Here is a 12413-nt window from a genome sequence, read left to right as displayed (position 1 = left end):
TATCTATCTATCTATCTATCTATCTATCTATCTATCTATCTATCTATTCATACATATAATTTTTTTTCTTTTTTTTTCCCTCCAACTACCCTAATACTGACAAAGGTCTCATGAGTTACAAATATCTTTCCATGTAGGAATGTAAACAGTTCAACCTTAATAAGTCCCTTATTATTTCTCTTTACTGTTTACCTCCTGGTGCTTCTTTTGAGTCTTGTATTTGAAAGTCGAATTTTCTATTTAGCTCTAGTCTTTTCATCAAGAATGCTTGAAAGTCCTCTTTTTCACTGAATGTCCATTTTTTTCCCCTTGAGATTATACTCAGTTTTGCTGCGTAGGTGGTTCTTGGTTATAATCCTGTCTCCTTTGCCTTCCAGAATATCATATTCCAAGCCCTCTGGTCCCATAATATAGAAGCTGCTGAATCCTGTTATCCTTTTTTTTGGGGGGGGGGGGCGAGAGGCAATTGGGATTAAGTGACTTGCCCAGGGTCACACAGCTAGTAAGTGTCAAGTATCTGGTCTGAGACCGGATTTGAGCTCAGGTCCTCCTGATTCCAGGGCCGGTGCTCTATCCGCTGCACCACCTAACTGCCCCAATCCTGTGTTATCCTGATTGTTTTTCCACAATACTTGAATTGTTTATTTCTGGCTGCTTGCAATATTTTCTCCTTGACCTGGGAGCTTTGAAATTTGGCTACAATATTCCTAGGAGTTTTTCTTTGGAAATCTCTTTCAGGAGGTGATTGGTAGATTCTTTCCATTTCTATTTTGCCCTCTAGTTCTAAAATATCAGGGCAGGTTTCCTTTACAATTTCTTGAAAGATGATGTTTAGGTTTTTTTTTTTTTGATCATGGCTTTCAGATAGTCCAATAATTTTGAAATTATCTCTCCTGGATCTATTTCCCAGGTCAGTTGTTTTTTCAATGAGATATTTCACATTGTCTTCTATTTTTTCATTCTTTTGTTTTTGTTTTACAATGTTTTGATTTCTCATAAAGTCACTAGCTTCCAATTGCTCCATTCTAATTTTTAAGGAAGTATTTTCTTCAGTGAGCTGTTGGATTTACTTTTCCATTTGGCCAATTCTGCTTTTTGGCTTTTTGGACCTCTTTTGCCATTTGGGTTAGGCTATTTTTTTAAGGGGTTATTTTCTTCAGTATTTTTTTGGAGTCTCCTTTATCAAGCAGTTGATTAGTTTTTCATGATTTTCTTGCATCACTCTCATTTCTCTTCCCAGTTTTTCCTCTACTTCTCTTACTTGCTTCTCAAAATCTTTTTTGAGCTCTTCCATGGCCTGGGACTGATTCATATTTTTCTTGGAGGTTTTGGATGTAGGAGCTTTGACTTTGTTGTCTTCTTCTGGTTGTATGTGTTGATCTTCTTTGTTACCAAAGAAAAGTTCTTTGGTAACAAAGAGCCTTTTTTTTGCACAGTTTGCTCATGATCCCAGCCAATTACTTGAGTTTTAAACTCTTTTTTAAGGTAGGGATCTGCTTCCAGTGTGGAGAACATCCTGTCCCAAGCTTTGGAGGTTCTGTGCAGCTGTTTTCAGAGATAGTTCTAGGGACCTGTAACTTTTCAGTCCTTCCAAGGAAGTATGATCAGGGGCGAGGTGTTTACTCCTTTCCTTTGGTGTTTGTGGGTTGAGAAGTCTGGAAACCACTGCAGCTGCCTGTGATTCAGTCCTCTGAGGCCTGCTCCAAGTTCTCTGAGGCCTGGTTTTTGCCTTCATGCCCACGCTGAACTGCATTTCTCTCCCAGCCCAGCACTACAGACCTTTCTAATCAACCATCCAGGTTGTCTTGGGCTGGAATTTTGTTTCACTCTGTCTTTTTGTTGGTTCTGCTGCTGTAGAATTTGTTTAGAGCCATTTTTTACAGGTATTTGGAGGGTTTGGGGGAGAGCTCAAGCAAGTCACTGCTTTTACTCTTCCATCTTGGCTCCACCCCCCCCCCCAAGTCTGTTTCTTCATTTCTAAAATAATTATAAGTAAAGTTTACCTCACAAAATGATTGTGAGGATGCTATGACATAATGTATATAAAGTGTTGCAAAAACCTTACAGTGCTACACAAATGTTAGCTATTATTATTATTTTTAAGTTTTTATCATTTTACAATGCTGTTATGTATTTTATAGGACAAAGTACAGATGGATGCAGATGATCTTGATGACCTCACTCAGTCATCTGACACAGCTACAGAGAATTATGATTTACCTCCCTTAAACTGTAAGAATGTTTTGTTGTTGATTGAACAACTTAGTGTTGATTGTAAAGGTAAGGATATTGTAAAATTATCTAACAGAATACCAGTGTTAAACAGAAACCAAAGATGTGGGTATATACAAGAAGATACCATTGAAGTCCTATTCCATTGACTCATAGGAAAGTAGGTTTGACTTTGGGTTCTTGGAGGCTCTGAGAGCCTAATCTCTGGCAGGCATTGCCAAGGTGAAAGGGATTATGTTGGTTTCAGGGTGATGAATTTTTCAATAGAAGATGACCTGCTATTTATTTCAATTCAAAAAGAATTATTAAGTACCTACTGTGTGCCAAATATACAAAGTTTAGATAAGACACAGTCATTGTCCTCACTGAGTGTGCAATCTAAAAGGAGGATATAACCTACATAGATAACTCTAATATTAAAAAATACATAAATACTTGAGGAGTTCCGTCGTATTGCTACATGAGGTTCAAAGTGGGAAAGAACATTAACTATCAAGAATCAAAATAACCTCTTTGTGAAGGTAGCATTTGAGTTGAGTTTTAAAGGATGGGTATGAATTCAGTAGGTGTAGATCATGGGAGTATAGGGAAATGAAGTGAGCGTTTCAAGAATGGGTACTGTGAGCAAAAAGACAGGAAAATGACAGTGAAAAATCCAGTTTTACTGGACAGGGTATAGCAGTAGGAAGTAAATATGAAAAGGTAGGGTGTAACAAACTTGTGGAGGGCCTAGCTTTGTGTCTATAGGCAAATCTTTTAAACTTGGAGATTCAGTTTCTTCATCTATAAACTTACTTCACAGGATTGTTGTGAGCCTGTATGTGCTATATTACTACATGTGAGTTGTTAATATTGAATGCTAGGACAAGGTGTATGAATTTTATTTGCTGGGTTGACAATAGAGAACCATTGAAGAGACTGACATGACTAGATGCATGAAGATATCAGGCAGTGATCTTTTTCATGGAAAGAACAGACAAAATATTAAAATCTTTCACTAAATGGCCAAAAATGTCAACAATCTCACAAACGTTCTGCCTAGTTTTTATAATTCTTCTCTCAGCATGGCATATAGAATAGTGTACTAGACATGATGCCATGAATACCTAGGTTCAGATTCTGACTTATACACCTGCTACCTATGTGAATCTCAACAAGTCCTTTAACTGCCCTGTGCTGTAGTTTCTTCTTTTGTTTTGAGTTTTTGAGCTTATGATTTCCCTTACTGTCAGCTTCATTGCCTACTACAATCAGTGTGTCTACCTCTAGCAACCCTGTTCTCTCCTTGCTTCTTCATTTCTGCTGAGCACTGAAATGTATGAAGAATTGAAAGTTGCCAAAGGAAACCTGACAACCAAGTCTCTTGAATCTGTAACTTGATATAACACACATTCCTAACTCTGGATTAGGTCTAAATTTCGCTATGTGTCATTCTGCAGAATAAAGTGCCTGGGATTTGTGGCAGCTTTTTTCCTTAATGCTCAGATTTTTTCACTCTCTTCTGGTGTCTCCGCTATATTTTGGTTAATGTTACCAGAAGTCTGGCCAATGAATAAATGAGGATGGATGTTATTGTATGAATGTCACATACAGATTTATATTATAAGTCCCTAAGGAAGAAGCAGTGTTTACATGTAATTGGACTAAAATGTATTTATGATATGTATAAAATAATTCAGTATATTTGCAATATATAGATATTAAATATATAGTCCATTTTATTAATCTTATTTGTCCCACCCAGAGTACACATCAGAATGTTTACTTCTCACATATATTTTTCTCATGTTGTGAAGAATTCTGAGGTTTCAAATGGGCTTTCTTGTAAAGTCATGAGTAACTTATAGATTCTTTTTAATTACCCACAATGTCGAAAGAGAAATAGGTTATTTTAAAATTCAGTGTAAATCTTTTGACAAAATAATATTTTGGTATGTTCTTAGGACTTATATGTGGATACTAATTTGTCATTGCCAGAGTATCTGAATTCTAAGTAGACTGCTACTGTTCTGCAGATTTTAAAATACTTATATTTTTATTTACTTGTGTTTTTCTCTGTACAGATCCTATTAGCCTTTTGAAAATTCAGGATGCAGTTCTTAGATATGAACGATCAGTAGAACTTAAAAAAGGACATTGTACGCTACTCGCCGGACAAGTTAAGAGTTTAGAAAACAAGATTACTGGACTACAGGAAGAATTATCGGAAACAAGAGAAATGAAATCCCAGTTAGAGCATCAAAAAGCAGAATGGGACAGAGAACTCTGTAGCCTCAGGTATCTAACTCATGAGTTTCAATAAAGACTTGAAAGCATTTCTCTTATGTTGAAGCATTGTGAGAGAGGATTTGAGGTTAGGAAGGCAAAAATGACACATCTTTAAAATAATAATAAAATGAGCCCTACTTAATTCTTTTTACTCTGTGGCCACCTATGAGAAATGCATTTGAGTGAATTTTCAAAACTATAGTACAATTACTTGAGTTTTTTTTTTTAAATGAAGTAAAAATTAAACTCTGAATAATCAATAGTAGTGGTAAAATGGGTGAGGGAAATGTAGAAATCATTCACACACCTAATTTAAGTCAGGAATTTTATCTACATCATCCTCTAAACTTTTTACCAGAGTCGTTCAGATGTATCAAAACTCAGGAATTTTGAAAAAGTCATTTCCTCTAGCTCCTCTCCATTGAATATAAAAAGTCAAAGCACCCAAAGAACTATATGATACATTTTTGATAGAAGTTTAATGCCCTGGAATAGCCTGGATAGAGAAATGGGATCGTGTCTCATTTCTGACACATCCTGACTGTGAGCCTGAACAAGTTACGTAAATCCTCAGTGCCCCAGGCAACTAGCTAAGGCTCAAAACTGCTGAGCAGGGACCCATCTACATCAGTATTGGGAGTTTCCTGATGGTTAGTTCCCCACATGGATCCAGTTCTCCCCAAATTAATGTTCTTTTTCTTTAGAGGTACAGATTAATATACTTAAAAAGCATTCCTTATTTCTACTGAATTGTGGTTTTTAAAAAGAGCAGTTTTAATCTAGGTTTACACTGAAGCAAGAAGAAGAAAAGCGAGTGACTGCCGAAATCCTATTTGAAAAAATTAGAGAACAGTTAAGAAGAAAAGAAGAACAACATAGTAAAGAAGTGGAGCTAAAACAGCAACTTGAATTCACTCTTAGAACTCTGGACCTTGAACTGAAAAGAGTAAGAAATAATTTGAAACAGGTAAATTGGAATTTAAAAGTCAATATTTCCATCTTTTCTTTGTTAAAAATCTTTGTGGGTTCCCTGGGAGTGGGGAGGTGAATACTGTAAAGTCTTTTTAATCCTAAAAAAAGGGCTATGGTATTTATGTCTAGTATAAATAAGTTGGGTTCAATCATTCATAAATATGTATTCACAAAGATAAAAAAGAAAGATAAAGAAAAAAATTCCCTTATTTTAGCATTTGAATGTAAAATTACAGCCTAAATTGCCATGGAAAGGTAAGATGGAGCTAGTACTTTTTACGGTATGTCTCACAGTAGAGAATGAGTTTGGAATCGTGCAGAGTTAGAGAACGTGTGGCCGCAAGGCCATGTGCACTCTAGATCTCTGGTGCAGCCCTTTGACTGAATCCAAATTTCACAGTATGAATCCCATTAATAAAAGGATTTGTTCTGTAAAACTTGGATTCAGTCAAAAGGCCACACCCATGGACCTAGAAGGCTGCATGTGACCTCAAGGACACAGGTTCCCCACTCCTGGTATAGTGGATAGAACTGGTCTCAAATCCACGAAGACCTGGGTTCAAGTGTTGCCACTGACAGATCTTGACTGTGTGACCCTGGCCAAGTCATTTCACCTGACCCCTGGCCAGAAGTGTCCAACTCCCCAAAAGTTACCCATAAAACACAGTATTGGGGGGATCTATTTGACATCACTGCTCTAGGTAACTCTCTAAGAGTATAAGTTCCAGAGAACTCCTTTAGGAGTGGAGGGAGTTTCCTTACCTGAAAAATCTCTAGGCCAATGAAATTGCAGGTTCAATCCCTTTCTCTGTTTCTTGTAGTCCACTTTACTACACATCCTTCAGTCTTTGAGAAAAATTTATTATTCTCTAGCATCTTTAGCTCTTACTTATGCAATTAAAATTATCCAAGCCAAAGGGAGCAGCTAGGTGGCATAATGAATAGAGCACAGACTCTGAAGTCAGGAGGACCTGAGTTCAAATCTTCCCTCAGACACTTGACACTAGCTGTGTGATCTTGGGCAAGTCACTTAACCTCAATTGCCTGGCCAAAAAAAAAAAAAAATTATCCAAGCCTTTCTAAATGGAAGAAAGACAAAGTCTTAATAGGTCAGAGCATTGCTGGACTGCACCCACTAGTAAGATGAAATTCAGTAAAAATAAATGTAAAGTTTTATAACAGATACAAAAAATTAGTTTCACAAGTATAAGTTGGGGGAAATATGATTAGATTGTTTTTTGTCTGAAAAAAATGTAAGATTCTTAGTGAACTCCAAGCTTAATGTGAAACAGTGCTGTTATTTGGCAACCAGAAAGCTAATTTTGGATCCCATTAAGAGAAGCATAGCTTCCAAAACTGAAGAGGTAAAAATATTTCTGTACTCTGATCTTATCAGACCTCACCTGTACTATTTTGTGACCACAGAATTGTGGTAGCTAGTAAGCAGGACAGCAAACAAGATGAGGAAGGGCCTTGAGCCCATGACGTGAGGATCAGTTAAAGCAACTGGAGATGTTCCTTGAGAAAAGAAAACTGGAGGACCATGATAATTGTCCTCAAGTTTTTGAAGGACAGTCATGTGGAAAAAGGATTCAGCTTGCTCTGCTTCACCCTAAGGGACAGAACTAAGAGCAGTGGATGGAAGTTGCAAAAATGTACATTTTTAGGGTTAGTGTTAGGAAAAAATTGCTAACAAACAGAACCATCCATAAGGAGAATGAGTTGCCTTGAGAAATGGTGGCTCACCCCCCTCTTCCCCCATGGGAAGACTTCAAGCCAAGGCTAAATAAAGTCTAGTAAGAGTCAGGTACATAATAATGGGTGTGGATTGGCCTGAATATTTGTTGAGGTTCCTTTACAACTCTGAAATGCTGTCCTTCCTGTTGCTTTTCATTTTCAGTAGTCTACTTTGCTTAGATTTTTTCCCAGCTATTTTCCATTCTTTTTCAGATTCTATATTCTGATTAAAGGTAAAATGTTTTTGCTGACTTTTGAAGGAAAAATATGATTAAAAATTTAATGAATTGTTGTCCCCAGGTTGAAGAAGAGCGAAATGACACTCAGAGACAACTTTCTCAGGAGCAGAGTGCCAGAGCTTTGCAAGACAGAATTCTGAATAATCCTCTTTGGAAGCAAAAGGAAATAGAAGCAGCTGCTCCCAAAAGGATTCAGAGTTCTGAGGTATTCCCTTTGGTCATTTTCAAGTCTAATTGCATATTTAAAAAGTCAGGATTTTTGTTCTTCATTTTTGGACATATTTGTCATCCGCAGTCATGTCCATCTGTGTACAACAGACAAGCACTGACACACATGGTGACCAAAACCGGCACAGGTTGTTTGTTTTACTTTGTTGCTTCTTTTCTTTGAATTGAATGATCCCCCCAGAGACAAGTGTACTTCTACTGGGGCAAATCCCTGCCTCTCAGTAGAGCCTCTGCCCTTTCTGGACATGGGAAGGGGGCAGCTCATCAGTTTCACTAACCCCCTAAGGGGAGAAAGGAATGCAACCAGGTAGAAGGTGACACCTCAAATATAAACCACTTTTCTTCCTTGATTAAGTGATTTCCTCTGTTGGCCTTTTCAAGGGAGAGACCAAGGGTTACAAAACATAAGAGAATAGTTTGGTCTGTTTCACATTGTTGTCTCACTCATGTTTCATGAAAGAGAAGGAAAAAAGTATTGCAACAAGAATAAATTTCACTTAGATTTCTAAAATAAAACTTACATTACAAAGATTCATTCATTCACATTGATCATTGTTCACCGTGATAGAAACACAAGTTCATCAAATGCCAAGTTTAGGATTATTGATTTTCCTTTTCTTTTTTTTTCAACAGTGGTTTGAAGTAAATTATTCGGGTTGTTGGCCCTTAGTAATCCTTTGGTGCCTGGGCACCGGAGTGCTTCGTTTAACTCAGCTGCTGCCTATTCATACCTTTCTCCTGCCTTTATAGAAGGGACCTCCTAGAATGGGGCTCCTGAGCTTTTTGATATAGCTGTTTCCACCAGTCCTGAATGAGGCCCAGTGCTCCTAGACCAGTTTTACTCTGATGAGAGTGCCAAATCCACTTTTTATGCTTTGGCATCAATAATTCTTTAAAATTTGATGGTTAGGGTTAGTTTGCCATCTATTGACCACACTCTGGACCTCACTTTTCATATGCCTAAAATGAGAGGTTTGGACTAGATAACCTCTAAAAGTTCTAAATCAGTGATGCTATAAAAATACTACAGATCTATCAGAGAACAGATTGTTCTCAAGATGTATACCAAGAAATTCTAAGACTGTTATCACTTCATTGGTCTACACTTAAGATAGTTGTACCAAGACAAAGACTTGAACTGTAGGACAACTGCCTATCTTCAGCCTAAGAGGAAATTAACTATTGGAAAAGAGTGCTAGATTTGGGCTCTGAACAGTCCTGGATACAGAAAGTGCTTCTAACACTTACTAGATGTGACAATGATTAGGTTTTTTAATAACTTCTCCTAACCTAAGTCCTAAACTTTAAAATGGGGACAATAATATGAGTATTTCCCTCATAAGAGTATTGCAAGGTTTATGTGAAATAATGTATCGAAAGTACTTTGTAAAGTACTTTAAAAGGCCTCTATAAATATCAGGTATTGTTATTTTCATCATAACACTATGAATAGCCAGTGTGGGATAAAATGGATAAGCAAAGGAAATAAAATATGCTGAAAGGCAGACAGATTTTGTGACCTAAAAATACAGGGTTTGTAAAATGTACTCTATATCATATAGTGAAATGCCCATCTGTTTTGAAGACTGAATATCCCAAGTACATATCTTCTGATTGATATAGCACTTTTAAGATATGTTCTTTCAGAAAATTGAGTTTGACAGAAATATGAAATAGGTGAATCTCCCTCATTTTACTTTTTCTTTGAATACACTGCTTCTTTGCAACTTAGGGCTTATTTTTAATTACTAAGGAAAAATCAGAATGCATAATTTTATTTTTAGTAACAATTTTTTTTTATGTTTATTGTGTTTAGGGTCCTGATAGTGATGAAAAAGAAAAATACCTCCTGCGTAAAAATCAAACCCTACACGATGAAGTTGCCATGCTCAGATTGGAACTGGACACAGTAAAAATTAAGGATCAAGAAAAAGAAAATCAATATACAGAAGAAAATGAAGTTTTAAAAGAAAAGATTGATGAGCTTCAAAAGGAATTAACACTGAATGAAGAAGCATTCACAAAAACAGTATTCCAGTACAGTGGACAAGTAAATGTTCTGACAACTGAGAATGCAATGCTAAACTCTAAGTTGGAGAATGAAAAACAAAACAGAGACAGACTAGAGACAGAAATTGAATCATACCGTTCTCGATTGACTTCTGCTGTTCATGATCATGAGCGAAGTCAGACATCAAAACTAGACCTTGAACATAGCTTTCAGAGAGAACGAGATGAGTGGCTTCGTTTACAGGACAAACTAAATTATGACTTGTCTAGTCTAAGAGACAACAATGGTGTCCTTTCTCAAGAGCTCTCTAAAGCTGAAAGTAAAGCCAATAGTTTAGAAAATGAGCTGTACCATGTACGTGACTCCCTCAGAGAAAAGACACTAATTTTAGAAAGCACACAGAGAGAGTTAAACCAGGCCCAACATAAAGCAAAGGAACTGGAACAGACAAATCAAATGGAAACGGAAAAACTGAACAAATATGTTGTCAAACAAGAATCTATCCAAGAGAGATTAGCCCAAATTCAAAGTGAAAATATGTTGCTTCGACAACAGCTTGAAGATGCCCAAAACAAAGGCATCCTTAAAGAAAAGGTATTGAGTGATGCCCAGGTACAGTTTATTGATCTCTTCAATAAACTTCGTGCTGATACCGAAAAACAAGTTCTTATGGTAGAAGAGAGAAATAAAGAATTAATCAGTGAATGTAACCACTTAAGAGAGCAAATGTGTAAATGTGAAAGTGAGAAAGCAGAAAGAGAGGTAGGTCTTTAAATAATATCATTTGATAAGTATTTAACTTTTTGAAATGAAATTCAAAGTAATTTTGATCAAGGTAAATTAAGAATTTGAATTTTTAACAGGCAGATGATGTTATTGAATTTCATTGTAAAAATTCTGACGGAGAATGAGGAAACAGTAACATAATAAAAATCAACCTGATATCCATCTTTAGATAAATTGACTCACTTTGCTTAAACATATTATGTAGCCCATGAAATTTTAAAGGCAGAGTTTTAGTTTAATAAATGTACATAGAGTTAATCACTTGTAAATAAATACTGATAAATTTATAATTCTAATCACATGCCTAATCCATTGTAATACGTCAATAGCATAAATTAGTTGAAATGCTAAAATAAGATAAATCCTGAAAAATTATGCTAGGAAAAATGTAACAGTTCAAATATGACATCTGAATTGAGATGCTGTGGGATATTATAGTTACCCTTCCCAAAACCATTTAAACATCTTTATCAATCTGACTAGTTTTAATTCAAACTACTTTGAACTAATTTTAGAAACATTAAACACTGAATCATATTTTGAATGAAATTCCAAAGACTAGCAACTATTTTCCTTCAAAATTTAGGAGAGTAATTCTGCTTAAAGAGATTATGATTGTGCATTAAACATTAATTTTCTGTGCTGTGGTAGTGCCATTTTAATAAAATGTGTTTTTGTTTCCCCACTACATATTTTTTTATCTCATTATTTTTTCACTATTTTACTAACACTTCTTGCTTGCAAAATCCAAAATTACAGTTTCTGGGATCACTGCTTTTCATTTATTAAAGATAGATAGCTTTTTTACAGCCTCATAGCAATTCTTATTGTCTGATTTTTATATATGTAATGGGTGGCAATACTACCAAATATTGTACTGGGTAACAATTTCATATAAAAATTTTTTAGATTTTATTTTTAGTGTATATGATCATGTGTTTGAATCTAGTCATTTCATACTAGAATTTAGTTTATTTGTCGGAATTCAATTAATTGTGCCAATTTTCCCTTTCACAACTTTATATTGGCTTCTTTTAGCTTTATGTTTTCTTTAAAAAGTTTACCAGACTTTAGTTTAATTTATTTTTACAAGATACTTAATTTTATCTAATAAGATAGAAAATCTTTAATTTCTTTTGCTTTTTAGTAATATGCTATTTCATTTGCTACTAGTAATATGTGCAATAATTTGCTTTGCTGTATAGTGAAAATGAATAGGATTTTTATAGCATATATGTATATACATATACAAATGTGTTTTTGTATATGTATATGTACATATACATGTATATGTATGTATATATGTATGTTTCCTGCTAGGTTAGAGAATGAAATGAAATGACTTCCCTTTAGCTGTGACCTTGCACCATACTGTGCATACATAAGTAGGAGAACTACCATATTTTTTACAGTTTCCTCTTTTTCTATCCATTGAGTGCAATCAGGAATGTAATTCCTATCCTAATAGAAAAGGAAGTGTTTTGAAGGCTTGGCAAGAACAGTTGAAAATGTCTATAGTAGCTAGTAAGCCCCCCCACCCCCAATCTTTTTTTTTTTTTTTTTTTTGCTTTCAGCACATCAAATCAGTCACTTCAAGTGCTTTTACCAAGCCTAACAAGCATATCAGTACATGTGTTCTTCAAGGGAACTATGAGAGGAGGGAAAATGCAACTTTTTCTTATAGATGTCCTCATTCTTATAAGGGCTGGTGCAAAGAAATAAGGTAGTTAGCTTTTCTGAAAAATGGAAAGGAAAAACCCCTAATGTTTCTATCAAGTATAGGAAGCTATATATTCTTCCCTCCCCCATTCCGCCACCATCCATTTGAATTGCACATAAAAAATTTTATCCCCTATGTGACTTTGGAGATGTTATAATTCTCAAAAGATAGAATAGGGAAATCAGGCTGAATGTATTGCTTTATGAGGAGAATACTAAAC

At 35.5% G+C, this 12413-nt stretch overlaps 1 protein-coding gene and 1 pseudogene across 9 annotated transcripts in view; one reads left to right on the top strand and one right to left on the bottom strand.

The window, feature by feature from the left end:
- The window catches only part of LOC114030241, a 154597-nt pseudogene that overhangs the window by 68428 nt on the left and 73756 nt on the right, over nt 1–12413 (bottom strand).
- LOC114030223 (ankyrin repeat domain-containing protein 26-like) overlaps nt 1–12413 on the top strand; it is a 76420-nt gene that overhangs the window by 36921 nt on the left and 27086 nt on the right. For 8 of the 9 annotated variants that reach the window (XR_003567574.1, XM_027844997.1, XM_027845001.1 and 5 more), the window contains 5 exons: nt 2142–2280; nt 4296–4509; nt 5284–5467; nt 7510–7653; nt 9493–10449. Coding sequence is in view for 8 of the 9 variants with exons in the window: in XM_027844997.1 (XP_027700798.1) it covers nt 2142–2280; nt 4296–4509; nt 5284–5467; nt 7510–7653; nt 9493–10449 (1638 nt within the window). In the remaining variant the exon portion in view is untranslated. The remainder of the gene's footprint in view (nt 1–2141; nt 2281–4295; nt 4510–5283; nt 5468–7509; nt 7654–9492; nt 10450–12413) is intronic. The other variant, XM_027845003.1, reaches the window with a different exon arrangement.

This window comes from Vombatus ursinus, unplaced genomic scaffold (assembly GCF_900497805.2).
Source record: "Vombatus ursinus unplaced genomic scaffold, bare-nosed wombat genome assembly UNPS02014946.1, whole genome shotgun sequence".
In the NCBI taxonomy this organism is placed as follows: Eukaryota; Metazoa; Chordata; class Mammalia; order Diprotodontia; family Vombatidae; genus Vombatus; species Vombatus ursinus.
This window is presented reverse-complemented; position numbering and strand designations above follow the sequence as displayed.